This window comes from Notamacropus eugenii, chromosome 2 (assembly GCF_028372415.1).
Source record: "Notamacropus eugenii isolate mMacEug1 chromosome 2, mMacEug1.pri_v2, whole genome shotgun sequence".
NCBI classification, from domain to species: domain Eukaryota; kingdom Metazoa; phylum Chordata; class Mammalia; order Diprotodontia; family Macropodidae; genus Notamacropus; species Notamacropus eugenii.
Window position 1 is genome coordinate 380,665,134 of NC_092873.1, and position 22,817 is coordinate 380,687,950.

Below are 22,817 nucleotides of genomic sequence, written 5' to 3' on the forward strand. Positions count from 1 at the left end.
AGAGGGAAGATTCCCACTGGGGCCAAGCACAGATTGGAACATGACTTGCAGACCTGAACTTGAGGTGTGTCTCCTCCAGGTAGGAGTTCAGAACCCGAAGGTGCCCATTCTCCCCAGAGAAGGGTTTGCCGGCTGCAGCGTGCTGAAGGAGTTGGGCTACAGCCCCCAAGATGTGGCGCTGGGAGGATGTTAGGGCTCCTCCTGCTGCCAGGTCCACAATGTCAAAGGCATCTGGGGCTACCACGGCTGGGTTCAGGAATCGGTAGTACAAGAGGTTCCCTACTACCTGAGGATGGAGAGAAGAGCAGACAATCACGTCAGCTCCTATCATAGGTCAGAGCTCTCTGGAACCTTTGGGGTCTAGTCCAAGGTCCTTGAGGGGACTTGCCCAACAACCCCCAGTAAAGTGAGGCAAAGTCAGGCCTGCTTCCACCAGCAGAGTGCTAGAAGAAGAGGAAAATCCAGATCTTTTAGCCTCAAGGCTAAAAGGCTCAGGTCAGTTTAATTCTCCTTCCTTGGAGTTCCACTGCATTTGCCTTTCTTCCTTTCTTTTCTTTTGGGGAGAACTCTGGGACCAACAAGGCCAAGAAAGAGGCTCTCCTGTTTGGAGACAAGGGGATGGACAGGGTGACCTGACCATTCTAGGCCCTCACCTTACAGATCTCACTTTCTGTGGCACTGGGAAACTTCTCAGCCAGGGAAGTCTTCAGGACCTTTGCAACATACCGCATGCCATACCTGGAATGACAGAACAGGGGCTTACTACGTCCCTTTCTTCATGCCTCTCCCCACCCTCAATAGTGACTGCATCAAGGGAGAGAATGTCTTTATTCGCTGTCCGGGCTTATGCCCTTTGATGTCATCTCTGGAAATGAAAATCGAGGGACTCCTGCTAAGCTTTGGACTATACCCCTCTTACATCCTTTCTATATACTTCTTGCCTCTGTCCCTTCCTCTGCATCCCCACTGCCACCACCCTGGCATAGTTCTCAATGCCCCATGCTGGTCTCTTTCTGCCTCTGGCCTTTCTCTTCCTCCAATCTGTCATGAATAGACACCACCAAATTTACCTTCCTAGAGATTATGTTCCTTCCCTGCTCACGTGCCTCCCATAGCCCTCTCTGACCACACCTCCAACGTCCAAGTAACATATGCAATGCTGTAAGTTCAAACCCAGAATTCTGAGGGGTCTCTAAACATGGCACCGAGAAACATGTCACAGGAGGATACAGATGCCTGCCATGGTGTTTGTTAGTCGATTCTCTAACCAACCAGCTAGGAAGCCATCATCAAGCACAGAGCATGTGCCTGGTCCTATGATAAAGATAAACCTCCAATGCTCTTGGCACTCCCTGAATGCTAATAATAGTATACATAGCTAGCATTTATATAGAGCTTTGGGTTTGCAAAGTGCTCTACATACAACAATAGCAACAAACATATATAGTGCTTACTACATGCCAGGCACCATGCTAAGTGCTTAACAATTATCTCATTTGATTCTCATAACAGCCCTGGGGGAAGGTGCTGTTATTATCCCAATTATACAGATGAGGAAACAGGCAAACAGGGGTTAAGTGACTTGGGCCAGAGTCCCACAGCTAAAAAGTACCTGAGGCTGGATTTGAACTTGAGTTTCAAGTCCAACACTCTATCTACTGTGCCACCTTGCTGCCTTCGTAGTGTTTTACTTGCAAAACACTTCACCTGCATGCTCCTCTGATCCTCACAAAATCATCTCTTCGAAGGTCTACGTGATGCCTAGGCTCCTGAAGGTGGGGTCTACCATGCTTGAAAGACTTCAATCAGTCAACAACTAACAAACATTTATTAGCATTTTATTAGTATTATTGGCACTTTATTAATATGAATAGCATTTATGGGCCTGCTTAGTGCTAGAGATACAGAGAAGTCTCCAGGAGCCCCCAACCTAGATGGGGAGAAATATGTAAATAATTATGTGAGTACAAGTTATATAAATGGGAGGCAATCCCAACAGAAAGGCTCTGGAGCAGTCGAGGCCTGGCAAAGGCATCCTGTAAAAGTGGGGTTTGAGGTGAGTCTTGAAGACAGCTAGGTGAAAGAGTATTTTGGGCCAAAGAATTCCAGCTAGTGAAAAGGTGCCACCAGGGAGTAAAGTAGAAGACTGACAGGTAAGAAGATGCTAGGTTTGCGGAGGGCTCTAAAAAACAGAATTAGTATTTATTAAGTGCCAACTGCACATCAGGCACTATGCCAAGGCCTGGGCAGATAGAGAATGGCAGAAGACAGTTCCTGCTTTCAAGAAGCTCATAGTCTAATGAGGATTTTATAGTTAATCCTGGGGAAATGTGGAGACATTGGAGTCTATGGAATAGTGGAGTGACATGATCAGACTTGTGTTTTAGGAAAATCATTTTGATGCCTGTATGGAAGATGGATAGAGTTGGGAGTGAGCCATCCCAAGCTGTTGTAACAGTTCAGGTATGAGGTAATGAGGGCCTGTACCACAATGGTGGTAGTGTCAGAGGAGAGAAGGGGACAGGCACAAGAGATATTGTGAAGGTAGAAATAACAAGACTTGGCAACAGACTGATCTGTGAGGTGAACATGAAAGAGAGGAGTCAGTGGCACAGAGTTAGGGAGCCTGGGTGTTACAGCATCAGACCATGTCTGCTTTACAAGAGTCTGCCTAGCTAAGCCAGGAGAGGTTCTCCCTATTCCCCATCAACAGGCTGGCCACTTGACAACGAGTTCTTTGGCTAGAGCAACCCATAAAATAAAGAAAAAGTATAAACTACCCTCAGTCTCCTTTGGCCTCTTTCCTTTCCCACAGGGACAAGGTCAAAATGACAGAGAGGGAAGTAGAAGATGTTAAGAATCAGTTTTTAGACCATCCATAAACATTAACTTAGCTCTTGACCCTCAATGGGAAGCTCTTGTCTGGTAGACAACTTCCTGGAAGAAACAAACTAGATGCTGGATGATCACTTGCTAGGCATGTTATAATGGGGATTCCATTTGGGTATGGATTGGACTAGACAGTTACTCTCAAATTCTGTGATTTTGACATTCTTACTATAAACGCAACCACAGCCTAAGAGGAAATTGTAGCTGAAGGAAAAGATGGCTCACAGCTTCTCCTTGGAGATGCAAACGGAAGAGCTGATGAGATTTGGTTTTATTGTGGTCCAAGGGCAACAAGAAAGCAGCTTTTCACAGTATCTTCAGTCATCTCATTTTGCTGTGTTGATAATAAGAACTGGGAGAAAAGATGATCATGAAAATAATTGCAATTTATATACCAACAATTGTTGCAGAGGAAATGGAAGTGGGGAAATTCTCTGAAGAATCTGATAAGACATTCCACATTGAACTCAAATCAAAGATGGCCATAGGGGAGAATGACAAAGAAAAATGTTGGAATGGAAAACTTGGTTCAGAGTAAGAAGCAAGAGAGAACAAAGGCATAGAAGCCTCACACCTACATAGCATGCCTCCTTTCTTCAATGAGAGGGAAGGTTCTGGACACTGGGAACACTGAATAAAAATCACAAAAAAATGAAATGGACTCTGTTCTAACAGACAGAAAATGGCTGGTTACAGAACTGGGAGGCATTTCCAAATCAGCTGTCTATGTACATTTAGATCATCAACTTGTTAGAGTGAAGACCAAAATCAAAACCAAATTAAAAAGAGAAGATAAGTGATTAAAAAACTTCCATTTAGATAAAAAGAAAAATCAACTCAGACTTTGCTACAATAGAAACCGAAAGAGTTTAAAACCCACCTCAGCTGGCAAACACTTGACATCCTTGACAAGTAAAGAGACACGATGGTTTAGAATATAAATTTGTTTGGTACAAGAGTATAAACACTATTATCTCATAAAGTAGTGGGAAAAACATGTTTGCAGAGCCCCTGGCAAGTGCCCAACTGCCAGATTATCCCAAAGCCATTTAAAAATTTTAATGGAATAATTACAGCTGGCATATATTTATATAATACCTACCAGGTGCTGGGCACTATGCTAAGAACTTCACAAATATTATCTCATTGGATCCTCAAAACAACCCTGCTATTACGATCCCCATTTCACAACTGACGAAACTGAGGTAGACAGCAGTGACTTGCCCAGGGTCACACAGCTAGTAAGTGTTTGAGACTGGATTTGAATCCAGGTCTTCCCAACTTCAGCGCCCTATTCACTGAGTCACCCAGCTAGCTCAAAGGACAAGGAAGGATAAGGAACTAACCAGAGAGGGAAAGATATTTTAAGATTTCTCTAACTCTTCTCTCCATCAGTGAAAATGGAACCACAACACCTGAACTCTAATATATTAGCCCATAACCTAATACAGGAAGAGACAGAAATGGTGAAGATGGGATGAGTGGGGGAATCAGACTAAGCAGTACAGATGCTGAAGGGGACACTATTATTGATATCTTCAGATACATGTCCGAAAGAGAGGATACCCCACACGCTTGGAGAAAAATCATGAACCTTATTGTTAAGAAAACAATGGCTGAGAGAATATCAGTAATCAGAGCCCCATATACCTAGTTTCCCATCTCTAAAATAATCTTTATGAGAATAATTCATACAAGTATTGAGGGTATCTTTGAGGAAGGTATGAGAAAGAAAACTTGCAAAGGGTAATCTACAGCTGACTAGGTCTTTACAGTCACATAATTCCTAGAAAGAATTGGAAAGAAGACAAGATCTCAAAGTGCTTATGGTTTGCTGATATACTGTCCAAACTAAAGTAAAATCTTAAAGGCTCCCTAAAGAGTATCTAGGACAGAGTCCAGATTTCCTGTAGATGGTGAGATCCTCTGGACGCTTCTCTTTGTAGACAATGTTGTGCTGGTTGCATGAAGTCCCAGAACACTGAAAAGCCCCCAAACAACATACATTATCACGCAAAAGAGTATGGCTGAACTATGCACACAGGAAAAACAAAGTGGATGAAGAACGACTATTAGTCTGATCTGTGATATGTAGCTAGATGGACAACCCAAAGAGTTGGTCCATTCAATATTTATATTCTGAACAGACACTGGGGAGAAATGATGAACTGGGTCCAGAATTGAATAAAAGAGTGAGAAAATTATACAATGCTTTTAATGACCTCAAGACTTCTCTTGAGACAAAGTTACCTTTAAAAAACTCCTTTATTCTCCCAGTGATGACAGATGGTCAAAATTCACAGAAGATGAGAGTTTCCAAAGAATAAAGTTGTGAGTCTCCCAGAAGACAATAGAGTGGTGCATGGTAGGTGGGGGGAGATTGTGACATAACACCAATGAAGAAATGCACAGGAGAAGGGGCATAAAGGATACCAGATACCATTCAAAGAGAAATGGAATTGGAAAAAGAAATTAAGTGAGTCACAAAGTGAGAGTGTACTCCACAAGAAGGCCTTCAGGACACTGGGTGGACATTCCATGGAAGATTTATGGGAGAATATGGACAAGAACTGCACAGAATGAGGAGTGGGTGAGTGGAGATCTGCATCACATAAGGAAACACCCACAAGGATGAGACCACAGATCCTATAGAAAATAAACTCCTTGAGGGCAGCTGATCTGTTTTTGTCTTAGTGTTTCTGGCTGCTGAATATAGTATCTAATACGTACAGTAGTAGGTGTTTAATCAATACTTGTTAAATGGATCAATCCATCCAAATACAACACTAAGGTACAGATGTTATAGTCCCATTTTACAGATGTAGAGACTGAAGCTAAGTTAATTCTTCACTGTCTGAGATTAAACAGCTAATAAACAGCAGAAGAAACAACCCTGTCTTCTGACTTCACATGCAGCATTCTTTCCATGAGAATGTTGTTCAGATGCTTCCGTGGTGTCTGACTTTTCATGACTCCATTTGGGATTTCCTTGGCAAAGATACTAGAGTTATTTGCCATTTCCTTCTCTAGCTCATTTTACAGATGAGGAAATTGAGGCAAGCAGGGTTAAGTGACCTGCCCAGGGTTACACAGCTAGTAAATGTCTGAGGCTGGATTTGAACTCAGGTCTGGCGCTCTATCTATACTGTGCCCCCTAGTGCCCTTCCATAACACATTGTCCTTAATAGCTCATTTTGAGTCTATTCATGATCTTATTTCTACAGACCCTTCCTGAGCCCATATTTAGGCTCTATCCTAACCTCTGGGGATAGACTCTACCCTACTTTGCAGTGGGTACTTCTTGTCTCTTCCACACTTTAAGAGGAGGCCCCTTGTCTTCTATCTCAAGGTTTAGTCTATTTATCTACATAGCATGTATATTCTGGCTTTCCAGCTCAACTAGAACCTCCTCAAGAACAGGGATTGTTTTCTGCTTCACCCACAGCATCATCCACCCAGCACAGAGTGTCAGGTATAGTGCTGGATGAATGGATGGCCTGAAGGATGGCTGAGTGGAGGGAGTGCTCACCTTACCCATATACGCCATGATTTTAGGAACCTTGAGAGACATGGTGTAGTTCAAAGAGGATTGGATGGGAAATCAGGAAGACCTAACTTCAAGCCTCAGCCCAGCTACTTACTAGCCAGGTGGCCATTCATGTCAGCTCTCTGCCTTAGTTTCCTCATCTGTAAAATGAGGATAGTGATATACTACTTACCTCACAGGGTGGTTGTGAGGAAAGCACTTTAGGAACCTGGACTACTATTGTTACTATTATCCCCTCCCAAACCTTTGTCTTCTCAGCCTGAAGAGTCCTGATGTTTTCAGTCTATCCTCACGTATCTCTTCCTCCCCCCCCCACCCTCACTGCCACCATGTAATTTAAAAGTGCTCTTCTCTCATGTTTCTCTGCCACCATCTGGTCTTTTTTCTTTTCCTTAAGTGCAATGAGCAAAACCACAAGTTTCCTGGATCTGACTCCCTAGGAAGGATCTTTAAGGCACACCTGCCTACTCCTGCCTCATGCTGGGACTCCTCTATCTCTACCAAAGCTCTCCTGGCCCACACTGTCCCTTTCTAGATGCCCACAGCCTTCCTTCCTTCCCAATTCTTTCCTCCTCCAGGATCCTTCCCAGCTCCTCCCTTCTAAGCATTCCCCTCCATACCCTGACTACCCTACCTCAGACCTGATAAGAGTTTGTACCCATTCAATTCTCTGCCTAGGCTAGGAGCCTACATACGGGATCTGGTCCACAGAGGAAGTGATAGCTGCAAGAAACTTCTCCGTCACAGAAAGAAGGCTCCGTAGGGAGATGTCCATCCGTCTCTGGACCTCAGGATGACTCAGGGCCTGATCAGGGGTAACATCATAGGGAAGGTAGCTGTGGACAGAGAGAGTCAAGGGATTGGTTCACTGAGTCACCTCCACGGTCTAAAATTACATTGCAGAGAATGTCACCAATCCCAAAAAAATCTAGTCCCCAAACAAATCCATACGATGACCTGAAATTGTAAGACCTTGCTCAGAGAAACCCTGACAATCAAAGGGCGATGAGGCAATAGCAAAGAAAAGAGGCTAGAGAAGATAGGAGAGACTGTAATGGGGGAGGGGCTTCACAGAAAGCAAGAGAGAAGGGGGATGATTCTGGGGAACGAGCCCTAAAAGGGACAAGGAAGGAGAGCAGACAAAGTGGGCAGGCCTGGAAGCCAAGGCTAAAAGGAAGTGTCTTTACACCAGAATAGCTGGCAGTCCCTGAGTCTGCTCTGGAGCAGGCCTGAGGGCGGGGAAAGGAGATTGACTAGGTCAGAAGAGATTCACCTCCCCTTCAGTTTGAGAAATATCTTCACCCTGTATACATGACCCTGTTGAGTTGCCTACTCCCATGAGGTTACCTTGCTTCTCTCACTAAGTTATACATCTGGCCTCTAAACGCACACCTGCACCTAGATTCCCCCATTAAAACCCCAATTCTGTCAGGCAGCCATGCTGGATGGGGCATTTGGCTATATTTGCCTACTAGGCTGCAAAGAGCAGTACACAAGCATCCATAACCCCAACCCAGCAATCCTGACATATTATTTGTATGCACCAACTTAGCAAGTGAGCACATTTGCATATGGTGTCATTTGCATAAATCCCATGAAAATCACCATAAAGAGATATCTCATTTCCACCTTTCCTACTTGTCCCCCCCACCCCTTTTTTCTTCCCTCAAAGCTGACACTTAATTTATACCAAGTAGCACTGTCATTTGCTCTCTGTTCCACCCCACCTGGGTAGCCTAACACCAAGGTGATAAAAGACAATCCACTGGCTCCTTACTTGTCCGGGCCTCCTCACCTTCGCTGCCCAGTCTGGGCTTCCATCTGGTTGATCCAGGTCTTATAGAGATGAATGGGGTCAGTGTGGACACTAAGCGTCCTGTCCTCAAGGACACTCTGGATCACCTCTCCCAGGATCTCCCGAAGTGCGCTCTGTCCCCGGCCATTGCGGTAGAAGCTAACAACCAGCTTGACTACTGTTGGGTTGCCCATCACCATATCCTGCGGCTGTTCAACCTTGGATCTAGGATGAAAGGGGGCATTCTTTTCTACTCTCCAGATGAACCAGTGAGGAGTATGGTGCCATGAACCGACCTCTATATGGGGCAGTGGCAAGAACACTGGTTTTGGCATTGGGAGACCCAGAGTTCTGTAAAATATGACTTTCCTACTTCCTACCTGTGTGGCCTTGGGCAAGTCATTTCTCCTTGGGGGCTTTAGCTCTTTCATCTATAATATGAGAGGAGGTTGGGCTAGATGACTTCTAAGATTCCTTCCAGCTCAATATCCTATCGTCCTTTTTGACCCTTGCTTAAGGCCTCAGTCCCTTAGGAACTTGCTCTTAGGGTTTCCAAAGCTTAGGGGAAGTTCCTTTGTTTATCCGACATCCTTCTGGCTAATGTGTTCATATATGGTGTTATATCTTGTCTTTGCCAAATGGCCTGAGGCCACTCCACCCTAACCCAGAGTAAGAAGACAAGGAAGGAGTCACTCAGGCCCAGTTCTCCATTCTCACTCCTGAAGAAATGGTCATTTTGGTTATTCAAGACTTCCAGAAATAAAGACTCCCTTGGGAAGTGGTTCTCCTATCTTTCAACATGAAGTCTTTCCTCATATTGGTCTCAAGTTATGCTTTGTGTTTTCCTTACATACACACCTGCCTGTCACACTTACTTGATTTCCTCCTGGAGGGCAGTCTTAAAGAGCTGGAGAAGGAGGTAGGCTTCTCGGCGATTGGAGGCATAATTGTACAGGGTGAAAATGACCGACTCCATAAATTTTGTGGTCTTATTCTGTGGCATCTGGAAGATCAGCTTGGCCAGGTAGATGGGCTGGGTCTGCAGGGGATAGGAACAGGAATGGCTGTAAACAGCAGCAAGAAGCTGATAGAGACCACTGGTAAAAGGCATACCTCTTAGGTGGTGGAGACGTCACTGCCACCTGGGGCAGGTGAGAGGCAGTGGCTCATCAGGAAGGGGGACAAATGCGATAACCTCAGGTCACTGAAGATGTCAAGGGAGAGGTCATGAGGGTCCTACATTACCAGCAAGACTGACTCATAAAAAGTCAGGAAGAGGACCCTGACCCTCAAGGGAGCTGGAAGGGCAGAGGGCAGGGCTTCTTTCTCCTTCCAACATCCTCTATTCACCTGGAGCAGGTAGAAGAGGTGTTGGTAGGCCTCTAGTTTCTGCCGTTTCTCTTTGCTCAGTGACTTTAATCCTTTCCGCCTGTCTGGCACCATCATGTCTGACAGATGCTCCTTGTTCTTCTTGGTCAGCTTCTTACTGTGTGAAACAACCTCCTGGGGGTGAGAAGAAGAGAGGGAAACCTTGAGATCCAGCCCAGAACATATGGTCTGACGCTGGGGCTGGGGCAGAGGCAGAGCATCACCTTCCAGCAACCGAGAGCTGCAGTTTAAGGCATGGATGTACACCTGGGACATGTTGATGAGTGGAGGGAGAGTGGGGAGAGGTAATAATGACGACTAGCATTTAAAAGAGTTCTCACTACGTGCCAGGCACTGTCCTGAACACTTAACAATTATTATCTCATCTAATAATAATGATAGGTAACCTTTATAAAGTACCTACTATGTGCTAGGCACTGAGCGCTTTACAATTATTTCATAGAGTAATAATAATAAACATCTCTAAAGCACTTACTATGTGCCAGGTACTAAGCACTTCACAATTATCTCATAGTATAATAACGATAAACATCTACAGAGCACTTACTATGTGCCAGGCATTATGCTAAGCACTTTATAATTATTTTCTCATTTGATCCTTCACAACAATCCTGGAAGGTAGGTACCATTATTTACCCTCATTTTATATCTGAGGGAACTGAGGCAAACAGAGGTTATAAGTGACTTGCCCAGAATGACACAGTAAGAGTCTGAGACCAAATTTGAACTCAGGTCTTCCTGACTCCAGGCCCAGCGCTCTATCCACTGAGTCACCCAGTTGCCTCATCAGCAAGATGAGAAGTGGGATAAAATCAAGGGTGAAGATCGAGCTGAAGGGGTGATTTTCAGTGGTCACTCCTACTGACAATGGCACACTCCCTTTCTATCCTTAGGGAAAGGGAGGCAGAAAACAGTTTATGCTACAAGAGGCAAGGAAGAGGAAGAGGGAGAGGGGGCAGGAGCAGGGAAAATGATATTGTATGAAAAGGGATTCTTTTTGGTGGACTGTCTCCCTTGACTCCATCTCCACTAAGGATAGATGGGAACAAAATAGCAAGTGAGGGCTTTGACTAGAAGGTCTTTGCTGCAAAGAAGTCTTCAAAGTGGAATGAAAAACTGGGAGAATTTGTGAAATCCAGAAGTCTTAAAGAAAGAAGCCAGCAATGATCTGGTCAGGGACCCCTCCTAGGATGCAAGGGAATGGCCAAGAACCAGCCTAAGCTGGAGCCTAGGCTACGGAGAATAATGATGCTAATTCAGTCGCATATAGCAAGGTGAAGGTTTATTTATTATTTACTTATTATTATGGCCAATTTGACAATTGGGGGAATTTTACCATTTAAGAAATGGGGAAAACTAACTTCCCTTCTAGGAACCCAGTTGTGAACCTAGGTCTTCTAGGAGACAGTACATCCAGGGCTAAGCCATGATGCCCCTGAAGGCAGGATGGGAGCAAGTGATATAGATCAATAAGATCTATCGACCGCAGCAGTTAGGTGGCACCATAGCGCACAGAGCCCAAACTGGGCCTCAGACACTACTTGTGTGACTCCAGGGCAAGTCACTTAACCTCTGCTTGCCTCAGTTTCCTTAACTGTAAAATAAGGATTGTAATAGCACCTCCCTCCCAGGGTTGTTGTAAAGCTTAAATGAGATAATATTTGTAAGGCACACTTAGCAGGTGCCTGGCACACAGTAGGCTCACTCTCTCTCATTATGATGACAGACCGGAACAGGAGGGCACAGTGTGGGCTCTGATGTATCACCTGCAGCGTGATTCTGTTTTTCACCAGCAGACCAATCTTGATGTCCATCAGATTGAGGTCTTGCTCCAGTTGCTGGTTGGACCGGATTTTCCTGACTACCTCCTCCTGTAGCTTCAGCAGCTCAGCCTCTTCCCAGAAATCCTGTTGCCTCTGGTCCAGAAGGTGGGCGAATCGACACACCACACTGAGAGGGGGGTGCTGATCGTGGACTGGAGGGAGACAAGGTGGACAGGGGAACGGAGGCTAGAAGAACCCTCCTCAAGGGTCTCACCAGGCCTCATCTTTTGCCCCCTCATTCCCTTCTGTCCTTTGTGGAAATGGAGTCTGAGAGCTCCATGCCCCTAAATAGAATCCCCTTTCATAAAATACGATCCTTACTCTCCACCCTGACTATACCATTAACCTGTTTCTTCCCTTTTTCTGTCCTTGGCAGAATACACACACATACACACATATACACATACCTATACAGATATATATATATTTTAGATTTTTTTTGCACTTAATAGTATTTTTTCCCAATTACAAAATAGTTTTCAACATTCATTTTTGTAAGATTTTGAGTTCCAATTTTTTCTTCTTCCCTCACTCCTCCCCAATACAACAAGCAGTCTGATATAGGTTATACATGTACAATCATGTTAAACATATTTCCACATTAGTCATATTGTTGAAGAAGAATCAGAACAAAAGGGAAAAAACATGAGAAAAAAAAACAAGTGAAAATAGTTGGCTTTGATTCAGACTCCACAGTTCTTTCTCTGGATGTGGTTAGCATTTTCTATCACGAGTGCTTAGGAATTGTCCTGGACCATTGCATTGCTGAGAAGAGCTAAGTCTATCATGGTTGATCACTGCACAGTGTTGCTGTTACAGTGTACAATACAGAACTTATACTCTTGCACTACCCCATCCCCTCGCCCCTGCAGCTTTTTAGCAACATCTTCCTACCTCTAATATATGCTGTTCATTCCCAAGTTCCCCGACTTCCTAAGTTTCAGTCCTGTGCCTTGCTCTCTGGACCTCCTCAGACTTGGATGACAAGAGCCTCCTGTCCAGCCTTTCCCCAAAGGTGCCCATATCACACCCAGATGCCCACAGTGGTTTTTTAAGCAACTGTTTTAGTCCCATTCACTGTCTTCTCCCCAAATCTACAGTTCCCTCTAATGATCTTTCCCACCCAATTCCAATTCCCTGGCCTGGGCTACTCATAATGTCACAGATTTAGAGCTGAAAAGGAATCTAGAAGCCACTTAGAATCCAAACTCAGGAAACTGAGGCAGAGACACACAGCTAGTAAGTATCTGAAGCTAGTCCAGACTCTAAGTCCATCACCTTATCTATTCAATGCATCACCTAGGGATCTTAAAAAAAATAAGAGAGCTGTGGATGATCTTTGTGCATTTATGTGAATGAAAAAATTCAGTACCTGATCATCCTCTGGTGATGGGGCTCTCCAGAGGTGGCTGGGCTGGATCTCAGACAACAGACACAGTCTGCTCATTAATGTATTAGGATAAAATCTATTAATCTTTTACACAGCTTGGCTATTAATCTAAGCCCATTGCTATGACAGCTGATAATAGCCAGAATCTATGTCACAGGAGGAGAAGCTCCCCAAGAGTTGGGATTGTGTTTTCTCTTGCCTAAAGAGCTCCCCTTAAATCAAGAGAAACACTCAGGAATGAGGGAGAGGTTGACTGGTGACTGTCAGATGAGGGAAATCAGGCCCAGAGAGGTAAAGCAATGTGTTTAAAATCACACAGAGGTCTCACTACTGAAAACAATAAACAACAACACCTTCCACTAAAGTACAAACCAACTTACCCAGCATCCTATAGTCATCTCGGGCTCTTCTGGCTCGGAAAAATGCCTGGATCTTCACAACTGAATTAATCTGTTAGTGGGCAGAGAAAGAAAAAGAAAGTAACCACCTTCCCTCCTCTTCTCTTGCTTGCATGAGTTGAAAGATGACATAGAGGGAGAATGAGGAGCTAGCACTTACATTCTTCTGGAAAAAATGTAGTCTTTCCCTATATCTCTTTCGAGCCACCCACATCCGGGCACAGGCCTGGATCTTTGGGAGGGAAAGACAGCATTAGAGATACGTTGTCCCCGTCAGGGCTACAAGCAGACTTTTGTTCTCAGACCCAGGCTGATGTCCTCCATCCAGAATTCAGATAAAACAGTAACAACTTAAATGGAGATGTAATAGATGTTTAGAGAGTCTGGCTTCCCTCTTCCCCCCCAGTCTCAGTCATATTTCTATCCATGGGTAATTTTTTATATCACCAGGGTTTTTAACAGTGTTTGGCATATGTTGTTGTTCAGTCATTTTAAAATTGTGTCTGACTCTTCATGATTCCATTTGGGGTTTTCTTGGCAAAGATATTGGAATGGTTTGCCCATTTCCTTCTCCATCTCATTTTACAGAGGAGGAAACTGAGGAAAACAGGGTTAAGTGACTTGCTTGGGGTCACACAGCTTTTAAGTGTCTGAGGCTGGATATGAACTCACAGATGAGTCTTCCTAACTCCAGGCCTGGCTCTCTATCCACTGTATCATCTAGCTGCCTTGGCATATAGTAGGTGCTTAATGCTTATTGAATTTCCTTTAGTAACCTAGGGAGGATAATCTAAGAGCCCCTTCCTATAATAGTGGGATACAACAAGGGCAGAGAAACATAGATCTTCTTAGAAACAGCTAGAAGAAGTGTTGGTCATAAGCCGCATTGCTCTCTACTCTGGGTGAGGGGCAGGAGCAAGAGCATATAACTGAGAATTGACTGTCTGGGTTCAATTTCCCAGCTCCATCAATGGAGGTGCTGTGTCACTCTGAACCAAATCACTTAACCTCCTTAGGACCCCTGGATTGCCAAACTTGAAGGGATATGGAGTATTTTATAGAATCACATGATTTAGGACCAGAAGGGACATTTGAAGTCCAACCCCTAATTCTACAAATGAGGAAACTCAGACCCAGAAAAGAAGGACTCACCTGAGATTGGATAATTAGGAGAGGCAGAGAGGGATGGCAAAGAAAGAGGGTGAGGGCAATAATAGATTTAACAGAGATTAAACAACTTATCCAAAGTCATTCACTCGGGTCAGTCCCTCTGTCTCTTCACTCTCAGCCTAGGGCTCAGACCATAAAGCCATTTCCTCTACACATCACAAAAAGGGCAAATGAAGAAACTGCTTCTAGCAGTTCTTTTGTGGTGAAAAAGAGAGAGTCCCCAGAAGCCCAACCATGAGTACCTTCATCACAGAAGCCACATTTGCCTTTAAGAACCTCATCCGTTCTTGGTAGATCTTTCTCTGCTGGTAACCTCTCCAATGAGCCTGCAAATTGGGAGAAAAGAAATCTCCTCTGTCTCCACTCCTCCCTGCTCCCCAAGCCTGAACCAGCCCATGGAATCAGATCCTATCTTAGATGCTCAGGAATCAGGGTGCAGACTGGAGAAGACTGAGAATCTGCATGTTTCCAAATTCAAATTCTGCATTTATTAAGTGACTACTATATGCCTAGTGCTATGCTAGGTGCTGGGAAAAGGGTGAAAATGAGAGTCTATGGTCTCAAGGAACTTACATTCTACTGAGATGGTTGGAGGAGATGGGAGAAGCACAAGAAGGACCCAGATAAATCTGCTGCAAAGCAGGGAGTAATAGGGTAAAGGAGCCATACAGACAAAATGCTCTAGGAAAATCTGCAGTGAATCAGGGAAGGCTCTGTAGAAGAGGTGACTTCTGAGAAGAGTTTTGAAGGAGACCCAGGAGTGTGATATGTATATGTGTACATTATGTATATATATATATATATATATATATATATATATATATATGTATAGAGAGAGAGAGAGAGAGAGAGAGAGAGAGAGAGAGGGAGAGAGGGAGAGAGGGAGAGAGGGAGAGAGGGAGAGAGGGAGGGAGAGAGGGAGAGAGGGAGGGAGGGAGAGAGGGAGAGAGGGAGAGGGAGAGAGGGAGGGAGGGAGGGAGGGAGGGAGAGAGAGAGAGAGAGGGAGGGAGGGAGGGAGGGAGAGAGAGATATGAAGGAAGGCACTGCCATTTAGCAGTGAGAACTCAACTAAGATTGGACAATATGAAATTTGTAGAAGGCCCAGTATGCATGGTCTACTAACTTCTGCCACTAGGTCTATATTAGGAATGGAAAAGGTTAATTATGGTAGACACGCTAAGGATTAATAGAGGGTGAATGGTCAAAGGACAAAGGAGCACAGGGTTTATGTGTATCCCTGTGAAACCTGATCCAATCCTACTTTACGTGTCCTAATCACCCACCAGTGTCACAGATACACAAACCAATACCCATAAGAACATGGTTCAATAGATGCATAGATTGAGAACTGGATGGGGCCTTAGGAATCGTGGAACAAAACCCCCTAATTTTATGTATAAGAAGAGGTCAAGAAAGGTTAAATAACTTGCTCAAGGTCATCTAGGTCATAAACAGCCCAGCAATCTTTCCACCATATTGCTCTCTCTCACACAAACACCATACATCTTTACAAATGCACCAAGAGAAATCACTCATCCAAACACAATCAGGCATGTGGTATACTCACAGGGTGTTATCTATTCCCCCTCCCACATGCACATGTGCACGTGGTATATACACACAGAGACTATCTATTCACTCGCATGACAATATCTATATTGTACACACACACAGAGAAATGTCCACTCATATACACAACACACATAAATGTGTATATATTTATATATACACACCTATATATGTGTGTACACACACACACACACACACACACACACACACACACACACACACACACACACACACACACACACACACACACACTTGGTATATATTATCAGACAGCTTGAACTGGATGCCCAGTAGACATCTTAACTGAATATATCTAAAATGGAATCATTATCTTTCACCTAAACCCTCCCCACTTCCTACTTTCCCTATTACTATAGAGGACAACACCATCCTCCCAATCCCTGAGGCTCAAAATTCTGGAGTCACCCTGGGTTAATCACTATCTCTTGCACCCCCAACCCCCAATATCCAATCTGTTGCCAAGGCCTGTCGATTTCACCTTTGCAACCTCTGTCAAATATGTCCCCTTCTTTCCTGACACAGCTGCCGTTCTGGTGCAGACCTTATCCCCCCCACATCTGGATTATGTCTGGATAGCCTGCTGGTGGGTCTGTCTGCCTCAAGCCTCTGCCATCTCTAATTCATTCTCCACTAACGTGACTTTCTTAAAATATCATGTCACTCCCCTACTCAATAAATCCCAGCAGCTTCCTATGGCCTCCAAGAGTAAATACAAAATGTTCTGGTTGGCATTCAGAGCCTGTCATAACGTAGCCCCTTCCTGGCTTTCCAGTCCTCTTACACCCTACTCCCCAGCACATATGCTTCCATCCAGTGACATTGGCTTTTTGGCTATTCCACAAACAAGACACTCCCTCTTTGGCTTTAGGCTTTTCTTTGGCTGTTCCCTGTACCCCTCCACCCCAACTACGGACCTCCCTGGCTTGAAGTTCCAACTAAAACCCTACCTTCTACATGAAGCCTTCCCAATGCCTTCCTTCTGCTCATTATTTCTTATTTAACTGGGACAGAGTTTGCTTATACTCATTTGTCTGTATGTTGCCTCCCCTTTAGACTGTAAGTTCTCTGAGGTTAGGGAATCTCTTTTGCCTCTTTTTGATTTCTAAGGGCTTGGCAAATAGCAGGCACTTAATAAAGTGATTGATGGATGTATAACACATACCAAATATACCCATATCTCCATGGCCACATACCTATACTACTGTATTTACATACCAGCAACCCACATAAACACCACACTCAATATAGTCATACTCACACATACCTGTACAGTATATACCTTCACACATATATAAACTCAAACAATTACACACATAAGCACATAATCGTCACGAATATACACACATATTTCCTTCTCTCCCTTTTCCCTTCCTCCCCATCACTCCATATATTGAGCCAAGATCAAAACTCTTTCTATTTTGGTATAGAACAGATCACATGTAGGAAAGCAGCAGGGAAGAGGGCTGAAAAAGCAGGTTAGGCTAGGACTATGTGAGGCTTTGAATGTGAAGCTGAGACCAGGACTTCACTCAGTGGGCAATGGGGAGTTGTTATTATTCAGTCATGTCTGATGCTTTGTGACCCTATTTGGAGTGTTCTTGGCAAAGATTCTGGAGTGGTTTGTCCTTTCCTTCTCAAGCTCATTTTACAGATGAGAAAGCTGAGGCAAACAGGATTAAGTGACTTGCCCAGGGTCAAAGTCAGCTAGTCAGTCTGAGGACAGATCTGAACTCAGGTCTTTCTAACTCCGGGTCTAGTGCTCTATCAACTGTACCACCCAGTTGCCCTTTGGGCAACGAGAAGAGAGGGTTGGTAAATGCCTGCTGAATAAAGTCTCTCACACACACACACACACACGCACGCACGCAACACAGTCAACAAATCTATAAGGTGAAACCCAAAGTGCTTGACCCAAGGGAAATGGAGAATGATAAAGGAGAGGAAGAAGATAATGGATTAAGAAAAGATGACATTTAGTGAGACTGGTCCCACCAAAGTAACTTGCCCAAGATATCTATTGAGAAAGCTTTCTTGAGCACATTTAGGGAAGGAGGAAAAAGGCAGAAGACGCTTCTGTACTTTGAGAAATTTCCTCTGCCTTTCTCACTTCACCCTCTCCACAATCCTGTTATGCAATTATAATCCCTTCTTCCACAATTTTTTTCATTTTGTCCTTGGCACAGACAAAGAGGATTTCTATTTTCTGTGGAACAACTCTTTGGGGACCGAAAGACAATTGAGCTTTCACTCAGTACAGAAGACAGAGTGAGACACTGAAAGTCTGGGAAACCAAGACTCTTGAAGACCACTCTACCTGAATCTTGATAATGGCTGGGAGCCGTGTCTTTAGGAAGTGAGAATGCTTAGCAAACTCCTGCCGAACAAGGAAGCCCCGCATTCGGGCCTGGAGCTGGATGATAAAGCCAACGTTGGCACTCCAAAGCTGGTGTCGGTCATGAGTGGCAGTAACTGTTGTGATTGCTGCCTGTGGAAAAAGAATGGAGAGTAAAAGGGGTTATACTGACCTGGCAGCTAGACTGGATGGTCATGGTCAGGGAAGGGGTGAAGCTTTCTCACCAGCTCCCACCTCAACATCATGTTTTCCTCCACCTATCACTTTGACCATTCATTCTGCCTATCTCCCCTCCTCACATTCCTACAGTACTTTCTTCATTACATGAGAACTCATTGTATCTTTGCCTTTGGAGCTAGAATGAAAATTAAAATTATCTAGATCATTTTTCAGATTAAGAAACTGGAGGCTTAGTTTAGGGGAAGTGACTTGCTCAAGGTCACATGGTTAATAAGTGATGGAGTTATGGTTGGAATATGGCTTTGCAAGGGTTTAGCTTCCAGAAGAAGGTGAGCAGAAAGAAGAACTGGAGGAGAGGTCTGGGAACTAGGTCACAAATCTGGCATAGACATATATGATAGTGATGGGGGACTTCAATTATTTGGGCATCTATTAACACTCTTTCTGCCCAGAGAAGAGCAGCTAATAACTTTTAAAATATATTTTTATTTCTTTTGTTAAATATTTCCCAATCATAATGAAGAATTTTGAGTTCCAAATTCTCTCCCTCCCTCCTCCCTCTCTTCCACCCTTTAAGAAGGCAAGTGATATATCTATTATACATGTGAAGTCATGCAAAACATATTTCTTTTGAGCTTGCCTTTCTGACCATTCCATCCTTCCAAAGGTGGATGAAACAATGAGGGGGAATATCTCTTCTAGATTTGAACCTCACTGACAAGGAAGAACTGGTTTCTAGGGGTGGAAATGGTGAGAACCTTGTAGGGAAGTGAGCACTCCATCTTAGAACTGATGATAGAGAATAAGAACAAAGCACAGTTTGTCATCAGATTTCAAGAGAGCAGATTCCAAAGGGTAAGGCAGAAGAATAGACAGGAGGTCACGGACTAACATCCTACAGAGAGAGCTAGCTCAAGAGGGATGATAAATTCTCCAGAGTGAAATTCCAAAGACAAGAAAAGAGGATGAAAGGAGGAAGCTGTCTAAACAGCCTAATGTAGAAACACACAGGGAACTCAGTGACCAACTTAGGTTTTTAAAAAAAATATGTACAGAATGTGAGAAGGCAAGTAATGGAGGAAGACAACAAAATCGTGACCTGAAGATCATCAGAGGTGCTAATGCTTAGAATGCACTTAGGCTGGTAAAGAAGGCTAAGAACCAAATGTTTGGAGAAAAGAAAGCACTCTAACGGGGAAGAGGACCAGTGGCTCAGAACAGATGGGCCAATCATAAGAGAGGATGGAGAGATGGCAGAACTGCTCCATTCTTAATTTACTTCTGTTTTCTCTGCCAAGGAGAATGACCTTTGGACTAAAAGTGAGAAAAAAAAATATGATAGAGAGGGAGTAATACCTAAGATAAGGAGGTAAATAATAAGAGAGTATCTTGCTGCCCTAGATGAATTCAAGTCACCAGGCTCCCAATCATCTAAAACTGAGGATACTAAAAGAACTGGCAGATGTGATTGCTGAACCTATGTCAATGATCTTTGAAAGAAGTGAATGGGAGTCATCACAGAACTGGAGAAGGGTAAGTGTTACTCCTATTTTCAAAAAAGGGAAGAGAATGGAATCCATAGCCCCATGGAGGCTAATGAGATGGATTTCAATTCCTGGCAAGATTTGACAATGTGTTATTAAAGGGATGGTCTGTGAACATCTAGAAAAGGAAGCAGTGATCACAAAGAGCCAGCTGGCTTCATCAAGAACAAGTCACGCCAGACTAACCTCATATCCTTTTAGACAGGGTTACTAGACTAGTCAATCAGGAAAATGTTATGGTTTACCTAGATTTTAATAAAGCATGACAAAAATTCCGCATGCTGTCTTAATGGAAAAGGTCAAGGCTGGAGACTATAATATGCTTGATAGATTTGAAAGCGGTTGAATAGCTGGGTCTAGTTAATAGTTTTTAATGTTTCCATGTAAATTTGAAAGGTCTCTAGCAGAGTGTTTCAGGACTCTGTACTTGGACCTATATATTATTTAACAGATCTTTTATGACTCAAATAGTCACAGAGGAGATGCTTATGAAATGTGTAGATGATACAATATTGGTAGGTGCAAGTTAGAATGTTAAATGAGAAGTCAGGATTCAAAAAGTTCTTTACGATTTCATCTGTGCAAAGAACTCCCAGTTTGGAAACTCTCTACCAAAGCAACTCTTTGATAACTTATAGTCATAGTTTCCTGATACTAAAAGGTTAAAAGACTTGACTGCAGTTAGAGTTAGTATGTATCTACAGACAAGATTTGAACTCAGATCTTCTTGATTAATATTGACTATCTGGCCCTCTATTTATTATATCATACTACCAAATCTAAGAAGATTAAATTAAATAGGGACAAATGCAAAGTCTTTTACTTGCTTAAAAAAAATTAACTTTATAAGTACAAGATGGAGGAAGTGGGTAGGATTAGACAGAAGTTCATCAGAAGAAAGTTCTGAGGTTTTAGTGACTAAGCTCAAAATAAAATACAAAAATATTTATAGCAGCACTTTTTTTGTAGTGGTGAAGAATTGGAAACAGAGTAGGTGCCCAATATTTGGGGAATGGCTACACAAACTGTGGCATATGAATGCAACAGAATATTATTGTGCTATGTGAAATAATGAATATGAAAAATAACTCCCACCTCACCTGAAGAAATCCAGGTCAGTTATGCCCTGGAGGCTTCGAGAGGATTGGAGGGGAGGGAGTGGAAAGAGAGGCTAAATCCTAATGTGGGCACCCCATTTTAGGAAAGATACTGCTAATCTGGAAAGCATCCAGAAGACAGCAATCAGGACATGGCCAAGGGCCTTAAGATCAAGCTGTATGAAGATCAGTCGACAGATATGGGGATGTCAGAGAGGGGGAAGACTTAGGGGGAGCAGGAGAGCTGCCTTCAAGCATCTGAAGGGCTGCCACATGGAAGGAGAACTGGGATGGCTCTGCTTAGTCTCAGAGGGCAATGCTTGATAGAAGCTACGAAGAAACAAATTTAGGCTTGATGTGAATGAGAGTGCCTGCTGGCCATCAGTTCTATCCCAAAGTACAAGGGGCTGCCTTAGAAGGGGAGAGACCTCCTCCTCCCTTGAGTTCTTCAGACCAGCTCTTATTGCTTAGGTGAGGGTCAGACTGGATGATTCAGTGATTCAGAGTCCAGGGCTCCCCATTACACAACTCTTTTGACTTCTTTAGCCAGGCTACTTGAGTCTAAAATTCTTAGGGATCTCCCTGGGGAGCCACACCTCCAGTTTCCATGCTGCCGGACTTTAGGGCAGTGGAGGCAACCACAGAGGGCTGTGGTGAATTCCTGATCCTTAAAAGTGGCCAGGAATGACAATGGGAACGTCACTAGGAGTGGCTTATTGTGACCATAACTAATCTATAGCCAAGTCAGGAGGTTCTAGCCTCTGTTCCCACTAACCTGGATCTCTTCACGAGTGAGGTGGGAAGTATTTAGGATACAATCAAGAGGGCGTTCCCAGGTCCCTTGGAAAGTTTGCAGGTGGAAGTAGTAGGCAATGCCATCCTTCATCAGATGCTGGACCCAGAAGAGCTTGTTTCCTATAAAGAAGCCATGGAAAAAGGGAGCAGGGACAGAGAAATTTGAAGAGATGGGGGGGTAGGAGGGAAAAGGAAGATGAGGAGGAATGGGAATAGAGGCAGGGAAAAGGACTGGTACCTGGTTGTTTCTTCCTTTCCATAGCATCCTGCAATGCCTTCTGGTAGTCACTGGCACATTCGGTGACCACCCCGTAGAGGCCCACAGCTGGGTTACGTAATACTCGTTCTGTCTGGGCTGACTTCCCCTCCTTAATGGCTTGGTTGATGGCAGCCACCCCAAGGGCCACTAGGATGGCAGGATATGAAAAAAAAGAGTCAATTAGTTTTTGGGGAACTTCCCCAAGGAGCATGCTGTTCTGGGCTGTGGGAGAGGTGAGAGAGAAGAGATACAGTAGGGCGAGGAAGATACAGTGGGCACACTATCAGTTGTGCATTGATCCCTGCAGGAAGACAATGTTGAACTTAATTAGGAAGGAGGGTAGAAATACATAGTATTTCATAGGTAGAAATACTAGTATTCATAAGTAGACACATAAAGAAGAAGCAGGCACCTCAAGAAAGAATAGCTAGTGGCATCTGATGGGGTTACAAGGCAAGGTATGGGGAGGGAACACGGGGCTGGTTTCCCTGAATGGAGTAGGGAATCCAAGTTGGAGCGCTAGCAGAAAACAAGGTGGAGAGGTCATGTAGGGGAGAAGCCTCAATTCACGGGGATGCTCAGGCTCTGCCTTCAAGGA

General features: G+C 43.9%; 1 protein-coding gene across 1 annotated transcript in view; it reads right to left on the reverse strand.

Moving 5' to 3' along the window:
- IQGAP3 (IQ motif containing GTPase activating protein 3) overlaps positions 1–22,817 on the reverse strand; it is a 66,915-nt gene that overhangs the window by 8,677 nt on the left and 35,421 nt on the right. The window contains exons 17-29 of the mRNA XM_072647252.1: positions 22,199–22,366; positions 21,941–22,080; positions 18,306–18,476; positions 14,644–14,727; positions 13,392–13,463; positions 13,214–13,283; positions 11,387–11,595; positions 9,582–9,734; positions 9,107–9,270; positions 8,232–8,456; positions 7,132–7,272; positions 654–738; positions 54–286 (exon numbers count right to left, since the gene is read on the reverse strand). Coding sequence (XP_072503353.1) covers positions 54–286; positions 654–738; positions 7,132–7,272; positions 8,232–8,456; positions 9,107–9,270; positions 9,582–9,734; positions 11,387–11,595; positions 13,214–13,283; positions 13,392–13,463; positions 14,644–14,727; positions 18,306–18,476; positions 21,941–22,080; positions 22,199–22,366 — 1,915 coding nt within the window. The remainder of the gene's footprint in view (positions 1–53; positions 287–653; positions 739–7,131; positions 7,273–8,231; positions 8,457–9,106; positions 9,271–9,581; positions 9,735–11,386; positions 11,596–13,213; positions 13,284–13,391; positions 13,464–14,643; positions 14,728–18,305; positions 18,477–21,940; positions 22,081–22,198; positions 22,367–22,817) is intronic.